General features: G+C 42.0%; 1 protein-coding gene across 7 annotated transcripts in view; it reads right to left on the minus strand.

Moving 5' to 3' along the window:
* PHYKPL (5-phosphohydroxy-L-lysine phospho-lyase) overlaps nt 1-22,523 on the minus strand; it is a 45,692-nt gene that overhangs the window by 12,791 nt on the left and 10,378 nt on the right. For 5 of the 7 annotated variants that reach the window (XM_049874461.1, XM_049874460.1, XM_049874464.1 and 2 more), the window contains 4 exons: nt 21,623-21,710; nt 21,430-21,546; nt 19,139-19,221; nt 18,661-18,886 (listed from right to left, as the gene is read on the minus strand). In XM_049874461.1, coding sequence (XP_049730418.1) covers nt 18,661-18,886; nt 19,139-19,221; nt 21,430-21,546; nt 21,623-21,710 — 514 coding nt within the window. Of the gene's footprint in view, nt 1-18,660; nt 18,887-19,138; nt 19,222-21,429; nt 21,547-21,596; nt 21,711-22,523 lie in introns of all 7 variants that reach the window. The other 2 variants (XM_049874466.1, XM_049874465.1) reach the window with 2 other exon arrangements.

Below are 22,523 nucleotides of genomic sequence, written 5' to 3' on the forward strand. Positions count from 1 at the left end.
GGAGATATAAAGAGCACTGGTAAAGACACAAATAGATTGAAAATAAAAAGGTGGAAAAGATATGTCACGCACACAGTAACCAAAAGACAGCAGGAGTGGCTATACCTATTAAAAAAAAAAAAGACTTTAAGACAAAAATTGTTACTAGAGACAAATTATGACATTTTATAATGACAAAAGGGTCCATTCATCAAGAAGATGTAACAATTATAATTGCACGTAACAACAGAAACCCCAAATACATGAAGCAAAAACTGAGAGAAGTGAAGACAGAAACACATAATTCAACAATAGTTGAAGCCTTCAATTTCAGTAATGGATAGAACAACTAGACAGAACATCAGCAAAGAAAGAGAAGATTTGAACAACACTATAAACCAACTAGACCTAACAGATATCTATAGGACTCTTCCCGCAACAACAGAATACAAATTCTTCTTAAGTACACATGGAACATTCTCCAGGACAGACCATTTGTTAGGCCATAAGTCAAGTTTCAATAAATTAAAAAAAACTGGAATAATACAAAGGATGTTCTCTGGCCACAATGGGATAAAATTGGAAATTAATAACAGGAGACAGTTTGGGAAAGGTGAACTTTGTCCTTGGCTCTGGGCAAGTAACTCTTGGAGTAACTGGGATGCCTAGTCCTGGGACTTTAGGCCACAATGGAGTCAGGGCTGGCCAGACCAGAAAAGACTCACCTGGGAGGCTGATATCAACTAGCCTCAGAAGGTAAGATAGAGCCTATCGTGAAGGACTGGCTGATAAAAACCCTGAACACAGAGGCTCAGAAATCTGCCCAGTTGGCAAGAACATCTGTTTTTGGGAGGGTAGTGTGTCCTTTGGGACATGGAAGCTTCCTAGAGGGAACCCTCCCAGATGAGCTATGTGTCTCTTCATTTGTATCCTTTTGGCTACAATAAATCTGTAGTGTTAGTGTGGTATATTCTCTCTCTGTGAGATCTGTGAGTCATTCCTGCGAATTACTGAACCCAAAGGGGTAGTGGGAGCCAGCAGTTCAGAAAGTAAGGATGTTGTGTGGATTTCTTAGCTTCCAGCTGGCATCCTTAAAGGGGTAGTGAGAAAGCAGTTCCAAATTGGTGGCAAGTAGGTCAGAAGGTTGGGGTATTGTGTGGACTCCCCACACTCAGCAATCTGAAGGATGATGTCCTTTTAACTTGAGAGCTCTGACCTAACTCTGGGTTGCTAGAGTAGAAGAATGCCAAGGTGCACCTGGTTACGAGGACGGAAGAAGTATGGGAAGGTGGAGATTGGATCAATTGCCACATTTTGGGGATTGGATTCATGCTGACACTTACCACACATATGCATCACTTGTTGAATACACTAAAAATGACTTAACTGTAGTTTTTGAAAGGGTATTATGGTATGTGAATTATATCTCAAAAAAAAAAGGAATAAGTGACCAGATTTTTCAAGACTAACACTGCATGCAAGGCAACCATGCAATACACTTTCACTATATAATAACTCAGCATCTAGAATTTATATTTAGCCAAAATACTCAAATTTGAGCACTTGATGAAAACATTCTCAGGCAGGCAAGGCCTTAGAAGCTTGCACTGAAAATAATTTAGGGTAAAATATTTGAGATAAAGGTACTTTTTTTAAACAAGTCAAAGGAATAAAAAGAAACAAAAACTTGAAAAACTGAAATTATAAATTAAGACATTAGAAACAGGCCTAAATATATCAATAGTTAGTTAAACATAAACTGTCTAAACTCACCAGTTTAAAGTAAAATATTGACAAATTTGGATAAAAAATTCTAGATATATGCTGTTTAAAACAAAGATGGCTAACAAAAGAATACACAAACATTGAAAAGAGAAAAATGGAAAAATATTTATCAGGCAAATAATAAGCAAAAGAAAGTGGAGGGGCTTTATAACATCAGATAAAATAGAATTTAAGTCCAAAAGTATTATAAGGAATGGAAAAGGTTACTCCATAATGATAAAAGTTTAACTCCCAAAGAATATATAGAAATACATATACAACTAACAAATAGCCTCAAAAATCTATAAGCAGGAGGCGGGGTCAAGATGGCGGACCAGGTAGACGCTACCTCGGATCCCTCTTGCAACAAAGACTCAGAAAAACAAGTGAATCGATCACATACATAACAATCTACGAACCCTGAACAACAAACACAGATTTAGAGACGGAAAACGAATAAATACGGGGAAGCAGCGACTGTTTTCGGAGCCTGGAGCTAGCGTCCCAGTCAGTGGATTTTCTGGAAAAACTAGTTTCCAAGTGATGGCTCGGAGACAGCAGTCCATATCAAACCACATAAAGAGCAGACCATGACAGCTTCTACAACCTCCCAAACAAAAGAATCAAAATCTTTCCCAAATGAAGATTCAATCCTGGAATTATCAGACACAGAATATAAAAAATTAATTTACAGAAGGCTTCAAGACATCAGAAACGAAATAAGGCAAACTGCAGAAAAAGCCAAGGAACACACTGATAAAACAGTGGAAGAACTCAAAAAGATTATTCACGAACATAGTGGAAAAATTAATAAGTTGCAAGAATCCATAGAGAGACAGCATGTAGAAATCCAAAAGATTAACAATAAAATTACAGAATTAGACAACGCAATAGGAAGTCAGAGGAGCAGACTCGAGCAATTAGAATGCAGAATGGGACATCTGGAGGACCAGGGAATTAACACCAACATAGCTGAAAAAAAATCAGATAAAAGAATTAAAAAAAATGAAGAAACCCTAAGAATCATGTGGGACTCTATCAAGAAGGATAACTTGCATGTGATTGGAGTTCCAGAACAGGGAGGGAGGACAGAAAACACAGAGAAAATAGTTGAAGAACTCCTGACAGAAAACTTCCCTGACATCATGAAAGACGAAAGGATATCTATCCAAGATGCTCATCGAACCCCATTTAAGATTGATCCAAAAAGAAAAACACCAAGACATATTATCATCAAACTCGCCAAAACCAAAGATAAACAGAAAATTTTAAAAGCAGCCAGGGAGAAAAGAAAGGTTTCCTTCAAGGGAGAATCAATAAGAATAAGTTCAGACTACTCAGCAGAAACCATGCAGGCAAGAAGGGAATGGGACGACATATACAGAGCACTGAAGGAGAAAAACTGCCAGCCAAGGGTCATACATCTAGCAAAACTCTCTCTGAAATATGAAGGTGAAATTAAGATATTTACAGATAAACACAAGTTTAGAGAATTTGCAAAAACCAAACCAAAGCTACAAGAAATACTAAAGGATATTGTTTGGTCAGAAAACCAATAATATCAGATACCAGCACAACACCAGGTCACAAAACAGAACATCCTGATATCAACTCAAATAGGGAAATCAAAAAAACAAATTAAGAGTAATTAAAAAAAAAATGCTCATAACAGGGAATCACTGAAGTCAATATGCAAAAGATCACAATAATCAAAAAGAGGGACTAAATACAGGTGGCGAAGAACTGCCATATGGAGAGTGATACAAGGCGATATAGAACGATACAAGTTAGGTTTTTACTTAGAAAAATAGGGGTAAATAATAAGGTAACCATAAAGAGGTATAACAACTCCATAACTCAAGATAAAAGCCAAGAAAAACGTAACGACTCAACAAACATAAAGTCAAACACTATGAAAATGAGGATCTCACAATTTACTAAGAAAAACGTCTCAGCACAAAAAAGTATGTGGAAAAATGAAATTGTCAACAACACACATAAGAAGGCATCAAAATGACAACACTAAACACTTATTTATCTATAATTACGCTGAATGTAAATGGACTAAATGCACCAATAAAGAGACAGAGAGTCTCGGACTAGATAAAGAAACACGATCCGTCTATATGCTGCCTACAAGAGACACACCTTAGACTTAGAGACACAAACAAACTAAAACTCAAAGGATGGAAAAAATATATCAAGCAAACAATAAGCAAAAAAGAAGAGGAGTAGCAATATTAATTTCTGACAAAATAGACTTTAGACTTAAATCCACCACAAAGGGTAAAGAAGGACACTACATAATGAAAAAAGGGGTAATTGATCAGGAAGACATAACCATATTAAATATTTATGCACCCAATGACAGGGCTGCAAGATACATAAATCAAATTTTAACAGAACTGAAAAGTGAGATAGACACCTCCACAATTATAGTAGGAGACTTCAACACACCACTTTCGGAGAAGGACAGGACATCCAGTAAGAAGCTCAATAGAGACACGGAAGACCTAATTACAACAATCACCCAACTTGACCTCATTGACGTATACAGAACTCTCCACCCAACTGCTGCAAAGTATACTTTTTTTTCTAGCGCACATGGAACATTCTCTAGAATAGACCACATATTAGGTCATAAAACAAACCTTTGCAGAGTCCAAAACATCGAAATATTACAAAGCATCTTCTCAGACCACAAGGCAATAAAACTAGAAATCAATAACAGAAAAACTAGGGAAAAGAAATCAAATACTTGGAAAATGAACAATACCCTCCTGAAAAAAGACTGGGTTATAGAAGACATCAAGGAGGGAATAAGGAAATTCATAGAATGCAATGAGAATGAAAATACTTCCTATTAAAACCTCTGGGACACAGCAAAAGCAGTGCTCAGAGGCCAATTTATATCGATAAATGTACACATACAAAAAGAAGAGCCAAAATCAGAGAACTGTCCCTACAACTTGAACAAATAGAAAGTGAGCAACAAAAGAATCCTTCAGGCACCAGAAGAAAACAAATAATAAAAATTAGAGCTGAACTAAATGAATTAGAGAACAGAAAATAAATTGAAAGAATTAACAAAGCCAAAAGCTGGTTCTTTGAAAAAATTAACAAAATTGATAAACCATTGGCTAGACTGACTAAAGAAATACAGGAAAGGAAACAAATAACCCAAATAAGAAACGAGAAGGGCCACATCACCACAGACCGAACTGAAATTAAAAGAATCATATCAGATTATTACGAAAAATTGTACTCCAACAAATTTGCAAACCTAGAAGAAATGGATGAATTCCTGGAAAAACACTACCTACCTAAATTAACACATTCAGAAGTAGAACAACTAAATAGACCCACAACAAAAAAAGAGATTGAATCGGTAATTAAAAAACTCCCAACAAAAAAAAGCCCTGGCCCGGACGGCTTCACTGCAGAGTTCTACAAAACTTTCAGAGAAGAGTTAACACCACTACTACTGAAGGTATTTCAAACCATAGAAAATGACGGAATACCACCCAACTCAATCTATGAAGCCACCATCTCCCTGATACCAAAACCAGGTAAAGACATCACAAAAAAAGAAAATTACAGACCTATATCCCTCATGAACATAGATGCAAAAATCCTCAACAAAATTCTAGCCAATAGAATTCAACAACATATCAAAAAAGTAATTCACCATGATCAAGTGGGATTTATACCAGGTATGCAAGGCTGGTTTAATATCAGAAAAACCATTAATGTAATCCACCACATAAATAAAACAAAAGACAAAAACCACATGATTTTATCAATTGATGCAGAAAAGGCATTTGACAAAGTCCAACACCCATGTATGATAACAACTCTCACCAAAATAGGAATTGAAGGAAAATTCCTCAACATAATAAAGGGCATCTATGCAAAGCCAACAGCCAACATCACTTTAAATGGAGAGAGCCTGAAAGCATTTCCCTTGAGAACGGGAACCAGACAAGGATGCCCTTTATCACCGCTCTTATTCAACATTGTGCTAGAAGTCCTAGCCAGGGCAATTAGGCTAGACAAAGAAATAAAGGGCATCCGGATTGGCAAGGAGGAAGTAAAATTATCTCTATTTGCAGATGACATGATCTTATACACCGAAAACCCTAAGGAATCCTCCAGAAAACTACTGAAACTAATAGAAGAGTTTGGCAGAGTCTCAGGTTATAAGATAAACATACAAAAATCACTTGGATTCCTCTACATCAACAAAAAGAACATCGAAGAGGAAATAACCAAATCAATACCATTCACAGTAGCCCCCAAGAAGATAAAATACTTAGGAATAAATCTTACCAAGGATGTAAAAGACCTATACAAAGAAAACTACGAAGCTCTACTACAAGAAATTAAAAAGGACATACTTAGGTGGAAAAACATACCTTGCTCATGGATAGGAAGACTTAACATAGTAAAAATGTCTATTCTACCAAAAGCCATCTATACATACAATGCACTTCTGATCCAAATTCCAATTTCATTTTTTAAGGTGATAGAGAAACAAATCACCAATTTCATATGGAAGGGAAAGAAGCCTCGGAGAAGCAAAGCATTACTGAAAAAGAAGAAGAAAGTGGGAGGCCTCACTCTACCTGATTTCAGAACCTATTATACAGCCACAGTAGTCAAAACAGCCTGGTACTGGTACAACAACAGGCACATAGACCAATGGAAGAGAATTGAGAACCCAGATATAAATCCATCCACGTATGAGCAGCTGATATTTGACAAAGGCCCAGTGCCAGTTAATTGGGGAAAAGATAGTCTTTTTAACAAATGGTGCTGGCATAACTGGATATCCATTTGCAAAAAAATGAAACAGAACCCATACCTCACACCATGCACGAAAACGAACTCCAAGTGGATCAAAGACCTAAACATAAAGACTAAAACGATAAAGATCATGGAAGAAAAAATAGGGACAACATTAGGAGCCCTAATACAAGGCATAAACAGAATACAAAACATTACCAAAAATGATGAAGAGAAACCAGATAACTGGGAGCTCCTAAAAATCAAACACCTATGCTCATCTAAAGACTTCACCAAAAGAGTAAAAAGACCACCTACAGACTGGGAAAGAATTTTCAGCTATGACATCTCCGACCAGCGCCTGATCTCTAAAATCTACATGATTCTGTCAAAACTCAAAAAGACAAACAACCCAATCAAGAAGTGGGCAAAGGATATGAACACACACTTCACTAAAGAAGATATTCAGGCAGCTAACAGATACATGAGAAAATGCTCTCGATCATTAGCCATTAGAGAAATGCAGATTAAAACTACGATGAGATTCCATCTCACTCCAACAAGGCTGGCATTAATCCAAAAAACACAAAATAATAAATGTTGGAGAGGCTGCGGATAGATTGGAACTCTTATACACTGCTGGTGGGAATGTAAAATGGTACAACCACATTGGAAATCTATCTGGCGTTATCTTAAACAGTTAGAAATAGAACTACCATACAACCCAGAAATCCCACTCCTCAGAATATACCCTAGAGAAATAAGAGCCTTCACACAAACAGATATATGCACACCCATGTTTATTGCAGCTCTGTTTACAATAGGAAAAAGCTGGAAGCAACCAAGGTGTCCATCAACGGGTGAATGGGTAAAAAAATTGTGGTATATTCACACAATGGAATACTACGCATCGATAAAGAACAGTGACGAATCTGTGAAACATGTCATAACATGGAGGAACCTGGAAGGCATTATGCTGAGCGAAATCAGTCAGAGGCAAAAGGACAAATATTGTATAAGACCACTATTATAAGATCTTGAGAAACAGTAAACCTGAGAAGAACACATACTTTTGTGGTTACGAGGGGGGGAGGGAGGGAGGGTGGGAGAGGGTTTTTTACTGATTAATTAGTAGATAAGAACTGCTTTAGGTGAAGGGAAGGACAACACTCAATACATGGAAGGTGAGCTCAACCGGACTGGACTGGACCAAAAGCAAAGAAGTTTCTGGGATAAACTGAATACTTCAAAGGTCAGCGGAGCAAGGGCGGGGGTTTGGGAACCATGGTTTGAGGGGACTTCTAAGTCAATTGGCAAAATAATTCTATTATGAAAACATTCTGCATCCCACTTTGAAATGTGGCGTCTGGGGTCTTAAATGCTAACAAGCGGCCATCTAAGATGCATCAATAGGTCTCAACCCACCTGGAGCAAAGGAGAATGAAGAACACCAAGGTCACACGACAACTAAGAGCCCAAGAGACAGAAAGGGCCACATGAACCAGAGACCTACATCATCCTGAGACCAGAAGAACTAGTTGGTGCCCGGCCACAATGGATGACTGCCCTCACAGGGAGCACAACAGAGAACCCCTGAGGGAGCAGGAGATCAGTGGGATGCAGACCCCAAATTCTCATAAAGGGACCATACTTAATGGTCTCGCTGTGATTAGAGGAAGCCCGGCGGTCATGGTCCCCAAACCTTCTGTTGGCACAGGATGGGAACCATCCCCGAAGACAATTCATCAGACATGAAAGGGACTGGACAGTGGGTGGGAGAGAGATGCTGATGAAGAGTGAGCTAATTATATCAGGTGGACCCTTGAGACTGTGTTGGCATCTCCTGTCTGGAGGGGGGACGGGAGGATAGAGAGAGTTGGAGGCTGGCAAACTTTTCACGAAAGGAGAGACTGGAAGGGCTGACTCATTAGGGGGAGAGCAAGTGGGAGTAAGATGTATATAAACTTATATGTGACAGACTGACTCAATTTGTAAACGTTCACTTGAAGCTCAATAAAAGTTAAAAAAAAAAAGATCTAATACATAAAAAGAAATCTATAAGCAAAAAGTGATTGTATTGCAGAGAAAATGGATCAGTCTTTCATCACAGTGGGAGATTTCAATATACGGTGCTCAATAATTAACAGGGTTAAGTAGGAAAAAAACTCAGCAAGAATACAGAAGATTCAAGCAACACATTTAGCGGGTATGACTTAATGCACATATGTAGTGCGCTGAACCAACATTTAGAGAACACCCATTTTTCTGAAGCATATGTAGAACAACTATAAAAATTTATGAAGTACCATATCAAGAAGATCACTGAAAGCATTTTAAAGAATAAGTATCAAAAGAATAAATATTACACAAAGCATGATCTTTCACCTTAATGTAGTTAAGTCAGAGGTTAATAGTAAAAAGATTTGAAAAACCTGGAGTTGAATGATAATACAGGAGTTCTCAAACTTTTTTTTTTTTAATTAATTTTTATTAAGCTTCAAGTGAACATTCACCATTCCAATCAGTCTGTCACATGTAGGTTTACATACATCTTACTCCCTTCTCCCACTTGCTCTCCCCCTATTGATTCAGCCCTTTCAGTCTCTCGTTTCGTGCCAATTTTGCCATCTTCCCTCTCTCTCTATCTTCCCATCCCCCTTCCAGTCAAGAGTTGCCAACACACTCTCCAGTGTCCACCTGATTTAATTAGCTCACTCTTCATCGGCGTCTCTCTCCCCCCCACTGACCAGTCCTTTTCATGCCTGATGATTTGTCTTCGGGGATGGTTCCTGTCCTGTGCCATCAGAAGTTCTGGGGAGCATTGTCTCTGGGATTCCTCTAGTCGCAGTCATACCATTACGTATGGTCTTTTCATGAGAATTTGGGGTCTGTATCCCATTGGTCTCCTGCTCCCTCAGGAGTTGTCTGTTGTGCTCCCTGACAGGGCAGACATCGATTGTGGCCGGGCACCAACTAGTTCTTCTGGTCTCAGGATAATGTAGGTCTCTGGTTCATGTGGCCCTTTCTGTCTCTTGGGTTCTTAGTTGTCGTGTGACCTTGGTGTTCTTCCTTTGCCTTTGCTCCAGGTGGGTTGAGACTAATTGATGTATCTTAGATGGCCGCTTGTTGGCATTTAGGACCCCAGGCGCCACAATTCAAAGTGGGATGCAGAATGTTTTCATAATAGAATTATTTTGCCCATTGACTTAGAAGTCCCCTCAAACCAAGTTCCCCAGACCCCAGCCCCTGCTCCGCTGACCTTTGAAGCTTTCATTTTATCCCGGAAACCTCTTTGCTTTTAGTCCAGTCCAATTAGGCTGACCTTCCTTGTATTGAGTGTTGTCTTTCCCTTCACCCAAAGCAGTTCTTATCTACAGATTGATCAATAAAAAGCCCTCTCCCTCCCTCCCTCGAACTTTTTTGGTTTCACAAACTCTCTACACTCCTAAGAATTACTGAGGACTCCAAAGAGGTTTTCTTTATGTGGGTTATATCTATCAATAATTACTGTATTTGAAATTAGAAGAGTAGCTTTGTTTTCACATTTTTCAAATCTCCATAATATCTGGCTTAATAGAAGAAAGACGGATTCTCTTATCTGCTTCAACATTCAATTTGTTGTGAAAACATACATCATATAGCCTCTGGAACACTCCATTGTACACTTGTGAATGAGAGTGAAAAAGGCAAATAATGTGTCAGTATTATTATGAAAGTAGTTTTGACTTTGTGGATCCCTGGTCTTGGGGACCCTCAGGATCTCTGGACTACATTTTGAGAACCTTTGTAAAATTAAACACTACTGGTACAATGGTTAAGCATCTGGCTGCTAACTAAAAGACTGGCAGTTTGAATCTACGAACCACACCTTGGAAACCCAATGGGGCAGTTCTACTCTGTCTTATAGGGTCGCTCTGAGTTGCAATTGACTGAACAGCAATGGGTTTTTTGTTTTACTAAAATTTGTGGGATATATTGAAAGTTGTGTTTTGAAGGAAATTTACAGTCTTCTTGACTGAAAGCAGATTGATCACCAGGACTTTCTCCCATGGAGTCACTGGGGGGTTCATACTACCAACCTTTTGGTTAGCCATGGAGTACTTAACCGTTTGCATTAGCAGGGTTCCTTATATTCTTAATAGTTACAGTAATAAAGAAGAAAGCTAAGAATCCATCTTAAGAAGTTATAGAAGAATCTAATAAATCTAAAGAATGTAGAAGAAAACTAGGAGAGAAGATATAAATAAATAATACTGTGAATGAAAAGGGGATATGACACAATGATAGAGATTAAAAATATTATATTAAGGAAATATTAACAATAAAAACATGCCAATAATTTTTAACTCTCATGAAATAGACAAACTCCTAGGAAAGTATAACTTGCAAGGAGTAACCCAAGAAGAAATGAAAAGCTTGAAGAGTCCTATATAACTTTTAAAGAAATTGAAGCAGCAATCAAATATCTTCCCATAAAGAAAAGACAAGCCCCAGATGGTTTAATGGGTGACTTTTACCAAACTTTGAAGCAACAATTTATCCCAATTTTATGCAAGAAGAAAAGAGGAAATATACCTCAGCTCATTCTACAAGGTTGGTATGGTCCAGATACCAAAACCTAAGATATTATAAGAAAAAAATTAGAGTCACAGCTTACTCCTGAAATAGATGCCAAATTCATAAACAAATTATTAGCAAACAGAATTTAGTAGTGTATAAAAATACTCAAGTTGGATTTATTCCAGGTATGCAAAAATGGTTTACTATTAGAAAATTCATAAATATAATTCACCCTATAACAGATTAAAAGAGAAAAAAATGATCTTGATAGAGGCATAAAAGGAACAGAGGGAAATTCAATACCTATTCATAATAACTCTCTCAGTAAATTAAGCATAGAAGGAAATTTTAACCTGATAAATAACATCTATTAAAAACCTAAAACAATCATCCTAAATGGACAATATTAAAAGCATTTGATTAAATTTAGGAATTAGACAAGCATGTTCATTGTTATCACTTGTATTCAACAATGTATTAGAAGTCTCACCCAGTGTAATAAAAACAAATACCATTATTTGCAGATAATATAATTGTTTACATAGAAAAACCAAAACTAACTCACATAAAAATTATTAGAAATAAGAGAATTTAGCAAGACTAATATAAACAATTTCTATTTTTATACACCAACAGCAAACAGTACACTTATAAAAAGAAGCCATCATTTATGACCAAAAAACCAAAACCAAACCCATTGCTGTCGAGTTGATTCTGACTCATAGCGACCCTACAGGACAGAGCAGAACTGCCCCATAGAGTTTCCAAGGAGTGCCTGGTGGATTTGAACTGCCGACCTCTTGGTTAGCAGCCGTAGCACTTAACCACTACACCACCAGGGTTTCCTCATTTATAACAGAGAGCATCAAATATCAAGGAATAAATCTAATGATGTGTAAGACCTCTCTAGAGAAAAATTATAAAACATGGAGAGGGTACATAATATTCATGGATAGGATGATTCAATATTGTAAAGACAACAATTCTTTCCAAATTGATTCATAGATTTAATGCAATTCTCCAATATAAAGCCTAGCAGGGTCTTTCATAACATGTTTAAAGATAATTAAAAAAAATTTATATGGAAGAGTAAAGGGCCAGAAATAGCCAGAACTCTTCTGAATAAGAAAAACAGTCTAAAGGGTACTTTTTCTGTGAAATTCTAGTAATAAATGTGGTACAGACACAGGTAGACAAATTGACCAGTAGAACAGAAATAAGAGCCCAGAAACAGACCCCAGAAACAGCTCATGTATGGAAATTTGGTTATATTACAGAGGTGGCACATGAGATCAGTGAGGAATAAAGAGAACTGAAGAAAGATGTTATTCACATGCCAAAAGTATGAAAGTGGGTACAAAATAAACTCCAGATGTATTAAAGACTTACATGTCAGAAATAAAGTATTAAAACACCTTATAGGAAATGTGGATGAATATCTTTTGTTGTTGTTAGGTGCTGTTGAGTTGGCTCCGACTCATAGCGACCCTATGTACCACAGAACGAAACACTACCTGGTCCTGCGCCATCCTCACAATCGTTGTTATGCTTGAGCCCATTGTTGCAGCCACTGTGTCAATCCATCTCATTGAGGGTCTTCCTCTTTTCAGCTGGCCCTGTACTTTACCAAGCATGACGTCCTTCTCCAGGGACTGATCCCTCCTGACAACATGTCCAAAGTATGTAAGACGCAGTCACGCCATCCTTGCTTCTAAGGAGCATTCTGGTTGTACTTCTTCCCAGACAGATTTGTTTGTTCTTTTGGCAGTCCACCATATATTCAATATTCTTCGCCAACACCACAATTCAAATGCGTTAATTCATCAGTCTTCCTTATTCATTGTCCAGCTTTCACAAGCATATGATGTGGTTGAAGATACCATGGCTTGGGTCAGGCACACCTTAGTCTTCGAGGTGAAATCTTTGCTTTTCAACACTTAAAAGAGGTCCTTTGTGTCTTTTGATTTCTTGACTGATGCTTCCATGGGTGTTGATTGTGGATCCAAGTAAAATGAAATCCTTGACAGCTTCAATCTTTTCTCCATTTATCATGATGGAGCTTATTGGTCCAGTTGTGAAGATTTTTGTTTTCTTTATGTTGAGGTGTAATCCATACTGAAGGCTGTGGTCTTTGATCTTCATCAGTGTTTCAAATCTCTTCACTTTCAGCAAGCAAGGTTGTGTCATCTGCATAACACAGGTTGTTACTGAGTTTTCCTCCAATCTTGATGTCCCATTCTTCTTTGTATGGTCCACCTTCTCGGATTATTTGCTCAGCATACAGATTGAATAGGTATGGTGAAAGGATACAACCCTGACGCACAGCTTTCCTGACTTTAAACCAATCAGTATCCCCTTGTTCTGTCCGAACAACTGCCTCCTGATCTATGTACAGGTTCCTCATAACCACAATTAAGTGTTTTGGAATTCCCATTCTTTGCAATGTTATCCACAATTTGTTACGATCCACACAGTCGAATGCCTTTGCATAGTAAATAAAACACAGGTAAATGTCCTTCTGGTATTCTCTGCTTTCAGCCAGGATCTATCTGACATCATCAATGACATCCCTGGTTCCATGTCCTCTTCTGAATCCAACCTGAATTTCTGGCAGTTCCCTGTCGATACACTGCTGCAGCCACTTTTGAATGATCGTCAGCAAAATTTTGCTTGCATGTGATATTAATGATATTGTTTGATAATTTCCGCATTTGGTTGGCTCATCTTTCTTGGGAATAGGCATAAATATGGATCTCTCCCAGCTGGTTGGTCAGGCAGCTGTCTTCCAAATTTCTTGGCATAAACGAGTGACCACTTCCACCATTGCATCCGTTTGTTGAAACATCTCAATTGATATTCTGCCAATTCCTGTTTTTCGCCAATGCCTTCAGTGCAGCTTGGACTTCTTCCTTCAGTACCATCGGTTCTTGATCATATGCTACCTCTTGAAATGGTTGAACATCGACTAATTCTTTTTGGTATAACGACTCTGTGTATTCCTCCCATCTTCTTTTGATGCTTCCTGCATTGTTTAATATTTTCCCCATAGAATCCTTCACTATTGCAACTTGAGGCTTGAATTTTTTCCTCAGTTCTTTCTGCTTGAGAAATGCTGAGTGTGTCCTTCCCTTTTGGTTTTCTATCTCCAGCTCTTTGCACCTGTTACTATAATGCTCTCCTTTGTCTTCTTGAGCTACCCTTTGAAATCTTCAGTTCTTTTACTTCATCATTTCTTCCTTTTGCTTTAGATGCTTGACATTTGAGAGCAAGTTTCAGAGTCTCCTCCGACATCCATCTTGGCCTTTTCTTTCTTTCCTGTCTTTTCAGTGACCTCTTGCTTTCTTCATGGATGATGTCCTTGATGTCATTCCACAACTTGTCTGGTCTTCAGTCATTAGTGTTCGACGTGTCAAATCTATTTCTGAGATGGTCTCTAAATTCAGGTGGGATGTACTCAAGGTTGTACTTTGGCTCGAGTAGACTTGCTCTGATTTTATTCAGTTTCAACTTGAACTTGCATATGAGCAACTGATGGTCTGTTCCACAGTCGGCCCTTGGCCTTGTTCTGACTAATGATATTGAGCTTTTCCATCATCTCTTTCCACAGATGTAATCAATTTGATTCCTGTGTATACCATCTGACGAGGTCCATATATATAGTTGCCATTTATGTTGATGAAAAAAGGTATTTGCAATGAATAAGTTGTTCTTGCAAAATTCTATCATTCGATCTCTGGCATTGTTTCTATCACCAAGGCCATATTTTCCAACTACCAATCCTTCTTTGTTTCCAACTTTCACATCCCAATCACCAGTAATTATCAATGCATCCTGATTGCATATTTGATCAATTTCAGACTGCAGAAGCTGATAAAAATCTTCAATTTCTTCATCTTTGGCCTTAGTGGTTGGTGTGTATATTTGAATAACAGTCGTATTAACTGATCTTCCTTGTAGGCACATGGATATTCTCCTATCACTGACAGCGTTGTACTTCGGGAGAGATCTTGAAATGTTCTTTTTGACGATGAATGCAACACCATTCCTCTTCAAGTTGTCACTCCTGGCATAGTAGACTGATGATTGTCTGATCCAAAATGGCCAATACCAGTCCATTTCAGCTCACTAATGCCTAGGATATCGACGTTAATGCATTCCATTTCATTTTTGACAATTTCCAATTTTCCTAGATTCATACTTTGTACATTCCAGGTTCCAATTATTAATGGTTGTTTGCTGCTATTTCTTCTCATTTTGAGTCATGCCACATCAGCAAATGAAGGTCTCGAAAGCTTTACTCCATCCACGTCATTCAGGTCAACTCTACTTTGAGGAGGCAGCTCTTCCCCAGTCGTCTTTGGAGTGCCTTCCAACCTGGGGGTGTCTCATCTTCCAGCACTATATCAGAAAATGTTTCGCTGCTATTCATAAGGTTTTTACTGGCTAATTCTTTTCAGAAGTAAACTGCCGGGTCCTTCTTCCTAGTCTGTCTTAGTCTGGAAGCTCAAATGAAACCAGTCCTCCATGGGTGACCCTGCTGGTATCTGAATACCGGTGGCATAGCTTCCAGCATCACAGCAACATGCAAGCCCTCTCCCCCCTGCCCCAGTACAACAAACTGACAGACATGTGGCGGGTATATCTTTTAGGCTTAACAAAACCCAAACCCATTGTCATCGAGTCGATGCCAATTCATAGCGACCCTATAGGGCAGAGGAGAACTGCCCCATAGCGTTTCCAAGGCTACAAATCTTTACAGAAGACTGCCACATCATTCTCCTGCAGAGGGGCTAGTGGGTTTGAACTGAGGATCTTTCAGTTAGCAGCTGAGCGCTTTAACCACTGTGCCACCAGGTCTCCTTTTAGACTTAAGGGTTGGGATTTCTTAAACAAAGCATTGTTTATAAGAGAAAAGATTGAGTAGTTGACCATGTTAAAATTAAGAACTTTGGTTCATCAAAAAACACCTAAAGGACAGGTTATCGACTAGATCGAAATATACATAATTGACGGAGGATTGGGAATCATATACACAAACATACACACATACATACATACACACACACACACAACACCCACAAATAAATAAGAAAAACACTGGTACCCAATTGAAACCTGGGCAAAAACCACAAGCTGGCATTCCATAGAAGAGGAAACAAATGGTTTCATATCATTCAAAATCAAAGAATGGCATCTTGGCACCACAATGAGATACATTTTGGACCCACCCGACTGGCAGAATTAAAAGGTGTTGGAGAGAGTGGGGGTCTACAAAATCTCTCATACACTTGTGAACTACTATGGAACACATGTCATTGTCTCTTAAAATGGAGGATCAAGACATACTCTGTGACCCAGCAATTCCACTCTTAGGCATATACCTAAAATAAACTCTTGCATCTGTACAACAGAGTCTTGTAAAAACTGTTTATAGCGGCACTGTCCCACAATAGCAAAAACCTGGAAGCCACCTTGAAGCACATGAATAAACTAAGGTATATGTACACAATGGAATAGTATGAAGCAGCCAAAATAAATGACCGTCAGTAACACACCATATGGATGGTTCTTAGTAATAGAACGTTAGGTGAAAAAAATAAGTCCCCAGAGTACATACAGCATGAGACATTTTTTTATAAGGTTAAAAAACAACTCAGAATAAAAAATGCCATCTTTTAGGAGAAACATACAGGCACAATAATATGATAGACAAAGGGAAACAGGGACATAATGAACATGGGATTCACAGTGATGGTGACCTGGGGTCAGAAGCAATGAGATGGAATTGGGGACTTCATAGGGTCAGCTGCAGGTTACTGTCAAGGTGCTAGCTTTTATTTGGGAGGATGGGTTCTCAGGTGCTTGTAACACTAATAAAAGTAACCAACGAATTGACTAACCAAAAGAGGGCTGTGCAGGGTCAGGTGAGGAAAGTATGTCACACACCAAGGATTATATTTAATCTGATTCTGTACACTTGAAGTTCAAATGAAACAAAGAAAGATGAACGAAAATTAGGATCAAGCTCCACCTGGTTATCTATACAGTCACCTAACACAACACACTCCTTCCTCTTTGCAAGGCTCATTCCTTCTCATCCTTGAGACTTAGCTCTGGCCTTACCTTCCAGCCCCTCACCCCTTCTCGCCCTGGTGCTCACAGCACTGGGAACACACTACTTCCATTAAGCCCTCCTCCACAGTCTCGTGATCGTGTGTCTGAGTCTGTCTCCCGTGACAGTGAGCGTGTCCAGGACAGATGCTCCATCAGAGACTGACACTTTGCCGAAAGCACCAGCCCTCTGCCACAGCCAAAGCATCACTTCCCCCACCCTTCAGGACTCCTCTGCCTTATCCACCTTGCCAATCCTGACATGTTTCAACCCCAATTCAAACTAGTTTTTTGTTGTTGTTATAGGTGTTCTTTCCTTCAACTCCTATGCTTTCCTACCTCCCTGCGCCCAGATTTGGGCCTCTCTCTCTGGCCTTCACCAGTCTCTTCCTGCTTTCAGCTCTTTCTCCACATTGTCGCCAGAGAACTTTCCAAAGTATGCTTCAGGCCTCATCTCTCCCCAACCAACATTCTCCTAGGCTCCCTTACTGCCTTCAGAGCCAGCCTGCACTCCTTACCTCTTCAAGGTGAGGCTCCCGCCTGGCAGCACACTCCCCATACCCACCCTGCACTAGGTCTCTCAGGGCCACTGAACAGGCCTTTGCTTCTCCTGCAATCCAATGGCCAACTTAGGGAGAGCTCTTGACCCTGTCCCCCAAGGACAGGGAGCTGTCCCCTTTTCTAAGGGGCTACTGTAATGTGAACACTGCTCCAGACCACGTCCGTTGCCCAGACGGAGCTCCTCGCTCAGCTTAACCGGCTCTGTAGCTCCAGCACCTGGCACAGGGCCTGGGACACAGCAGGCAGATTATACTGAAGTGGGAGAGGGACGCTTGCATTCTTGCTAGGTATTTTTCAACAGCATGGTCCCTTGAATCAGCTTTTGGATGGAAGCTGACTTTTTAAAATGTTCTATGTTTTTCCCTCTGACCTGACTGTCAGCTCCCTGAGGATGGTGTGATGGATGAATTGTGTCCCCTAAAATGTGTGTTGGAATCCTAACCCTTGTACCTGTGGAAGTGAGCCCATTTGGAAAGCTGGATTTCTTTGTTAGGTTAATGTGGCCATTACCAGTGTAGGGTGTATCCTAAACCGAATCACTTCTGAGTTATAAAAAGGGCAGATTAGACACAGAAGCACACACATGGGGGAAGACAGATGCTGTGTGAGAACTGTCTACAAGGCAAGGAACCAGAAGGCCCGGGGGCTACTGACAAAGAAGAAATCAGGACAGCTGGGACCCTGACGTGGACTTCTAGCCTCCGGAACTGTGAGAAAATAAGTTTCTGTTCTTTAACTTCTTCCACTTGTGGTGTTTCTGTTATAGCAGTACTAGGTAAGTAACACAGACGGCATCCCAGCAGTCTTGGTGCTGTGCCCAGTGCTGGGCCTGTGCTTTGTTCATTAAGGACGAGCCGGTTGTCCATGCTTAGCAGAGCCCAGCGGGGCCTCCTCACTCACCGTGTTGAAGTACTCGACACCAGTGGCTTCAAATGCCCTCGCCACAGCCTGGGTTGTGGCCACGCAGGCAAGAGGGTGGCCATTGCCAATGGGCTTGCCCATGGTGACAATGTCGGGGACAAAGTTCTCCCCCTGTAGCTGGAAGGCCCAGAAATGCTTGCCCACGCGACCAAAGCCAACTTGAATCTCATCGGCGACAAAGATTCCTCCGGCCCCACGGATGTGCCTGTGCAGAGGAGGGAGTGCTGACAGGGATTGTGGGGGATTGGAACCAGAGGTGGGAGATCTTGGGGCTCTGGGTCCTGGGTCTGTCACCACTAAGGTGGAGGTCCTTGGGTTAACAGCTGGCCTCTGCTTCTTCAGGGGCTTTTCCTCAAAATTCTGGCAAAAGGCCAGGTGAGGTTGGGGTTCAGGACAAAGATTGGGAAACCGTGTTAGTATTCTTCCCTCTCAGGGACAGCCCCTGCCACCTACTCACTCAGCCACTCTTGGGAAGTAGCCCGCAGGGGGGATTATCTGCCCTCCCACACTGGGCAGAGACTCCACGAAGAACGCTGCGATCTGTGGACGAGATGGGGTGTCAGAAACCACCTGGCTGGGTGGAGTGGCCAGCTCAGTGTGTTCTGCCGACACGGCTCAGTGAGGGCTGCAAGCGGACCGAGTAGGCCACCGCTGAGCCTGACTGTGGACTCCACAATAAACGGAGGGGTCAGCCTCAAACTAACTCTTACCACTGGGATGCCTCCAGGCCCCTCGTACTCAGCATGCCCCACACTAAATTCACCCATTTCCCCCATAAGGCTGTTCCTCCTTCTATTCCTTATCTGGAGACCAGCATTACCCCTGTCCTGCCCCAGGACAGAAATCTGGCCCCCCATCGTTGATCCTGCCCCCATCCAATCAGCCAGCACAGCTTACTGGCTCTCCTGACTTCTCTGGAGTCCACTCCTTCCCTCCATGTGTATGCTCTGGCCTCCCGGTGGACCTGCCTGTCTCCGCCCTGGACTCTGGCAGCTGCTCCTGTTTGCCTCTTCCAGCCCCTCCTCCGCCTGCCACCAGAGGATGTGTCAACACCGAGGCCTGAGCTCGAGCTGCCCAGCGACGATGCTGCCCAGCTTGGATCCCTTCATGACCCCTGCTGCTTAAGTAATGACTTCCAAGCGGTACTCTGCCTTGGAGGGGATTCAGAGGCCACTGCAGGGATGAGGGATGGGCGGATGGGATGCGATGCCTGTCTCCCTCCCTGTCGTAAGCAGAGCAATTCTCTTTTCATGTTTTATGTAAATGGGTGAAGAGCATCTAAACACAGAGGCCTGCAGGACCCAGTTCAGGTGGCCCTGTTTTGACCCCAGCAACCTCCAGGCTGCAGAGCTGCCCTCCTCTGCCCTGTAACCCGAGCTCAGCTCATTACTCCTCCAGTGGAGCCTTCCCCCTCCCGGAGTGCCTCATCTGCCTCTAATGGCCTTCTGCCTGTTCTCACGTGGCCATCCTCATTCCCTGGTACAACATGTCCCTCCTGCCCCCACCTCCCCACTCCATCTCTACCATACTGCCCTGGTCAGGCCTCCCTGGGATGGAATACCCAACTAGTAAGGTATGCACGGGCTTACTTGCACTCAATTAATAATCTGTAGTGACAATGTGGTGAGACCCATGTGAAATTGTGTACTACAGATTAGTAAGTAAGCACAAGTAAGCCCATGTGTACCTTGCTTAATGGTTAATCTATCCCAAGGCCTCCCCATCACTTACTCAGACCCCCAGCCTCTTTAGGGTCACCCACCTGCAGGCTGGCCCCGTTCGAACCACCCTCCACACAACCTAAAGGTATGCTCTAGTGCACAGCCCTGATCTTCAAACTCTCCCATGGCTGTCCTTGCCTCCAGGGAAAAGTTCCAGCCCACAGCACCTGAGGCCTAGGGGCACCTGGGCCCTGCCTGTCTCTCTAGGCTCATCCCCAACCCGCTCAGCCTGGCCCCTCACCCTACATGGCTTGTCCCCTCTGGGCAAAGTTACCCACTATCCACTCTACAGGGATGCCTTCCTCTTCTACCCTCCCACCCCTGCTGCGTGGCTAACCCCTACTCACCTGTTACTGAAATCAGGTGGCACCTCTGATATGGATTGAATTGTGTCCCCCCAAAATATGTGTTGGAATCCTAACCCCTATACCTGCGTATGTGACCTAATCTAACGCAGCGCAATAACCTTTCGTAATGGAATCAAATGTAATGTAATCAAGGGGTCAGCTGAGGTCATGCCAGTACAGGGTGGCTCCTGAGCCTAGTCACTTCTGTGTTTTAAAAAGGGTGGATCAGACACAGAAATATGCATACGTGGGGGGAAGACAGATGCCATGTGAGGCTCGTCTACAAGCCAAGGAACCAAGTAATGCCTTGGTCCACCTACAAGGAAGGAATCAACACAGCTAAGACCCTGACTTGGACTTTTAGCCTCCAGAACTATTAGAAAATAAATGTCTACTTTAAAGCCACCCACTCATGGCATTTCTGTTACAGGAGCATTAGAAAAGTGAGACAACCTCCTTCAAAGATCCCTCCTTCCCATCCACACCCACCAGCCTGGGTTAGGCCTCCCACCAGGTCTCCCATCACACCCAAGACATCTCTCTATCTGTGCCCTTATCACATCTGCTGGACTCCTCAAAGGCAGGGCCTGGCCTGCCTCCCCTCTGGGCTCCCAGAATTCTGCACACAGAGGGTGCGACATCTAGTGCTAGCAGGGCTCAGCCAGTGTGAGAGGTGGTACCTTCCGGCCCCTCTCCTGGGCGCTGTCGATTACATGCTTCACGTCACTAGCGTAGGCCTCTGCAGGGTTGGGGTGGTCCTCCCGGTAGGGGCCCCGGTAGATGTCTGGGAGTGGTGCCTGTGGGGAGTGACAGTTCTGTGTCACCAGGTATGGGGGTGGGCCCTGACCTGCTGCCGACGCGGGCAGTGCATACCACGTGGACCCACTCCTTCTGGCCTTCCAGGTTCCGGAACTTGTAGGGGCTGATGTCGATCAGGGAGCTCAGGTGACCGTGATATGCACTGTGGAGGAAAGGGAGGTAGGCTTAGGCCCAGACAGCATGGACTCCTCTACTTGCCTCAGGAGACACGTGGGGAAGGCTGACCCTTATCATAGTACCACGTCCTCTAGCAAGGCTTCCTGGAAATGCCACCTACAAGCTATGAAAAGAGGGCTTATCATTTAAGTGTTCTGGGTCCAGCTTTCTCCTTCAGGGTCACACTGAGTCTTAAAGTACAATCATGTGCCACACCTGGTCCTATAGGGGACCCACTACTCATCTGTCAGTTTGTCATACTGTGATGGCTTGCATGTTGCTGTGATGCTGGAAGCTATGCAACCAGTATTATCAAATACCAGCAGGGTCAGCCATGGTAGGCAGGTTTCAGCAGAGCTTCCGGACTAAGACAGACTTGGAAAAAAGGCCTGGTGATCTACTTCCGGAAATCCGCCTGTGAAAACCCTATGGATCACAACAGAATAGTGTCTAATTGAGTGCTGGAATATGAGCCCTAGGTTGAAAGGTACTGGAAATACACAGTGGCCACAATGGACTCGAGCATACCAATGATCATGAAGATGGTGCAGGACCTGGCACAGTTTTGTCCTGTTGTACATGGGGTCACTGTGAGTTGGAGCCAACTTGATGGCAACTAACAATAGCTGTTGGGACAACTTCAATATTTTAAAGGTTGTGGGACAAACGTTTACCACCTTACAAAGCATTCTCTGCTCCCCAGGAGGTGCCCTTACAGAACAGAGGTCTCTGTGGCCCCTTCCCCTGCCTGTCAGGCTTCCCTGCAATCACCCAGGCCTCTCACCCTGCCTGGCCTAGG

The sequence above is a fragment of the Elephas maximus genome, chromosome 2 (genome assembly GCF_024166365.1).
Source record: "Elephas maximus indicus isolate mEleMax1 chromosome 2, mEleMax1 primary haplotype, whole genome shotgun sequence".
In the NCBI taxonomy this organism is placed as follows: Eukaryota; Metazoa; Chordata; class Mammalia; order Proboscidea; family Elephantidae; genus Elephas; species Elephas maximus.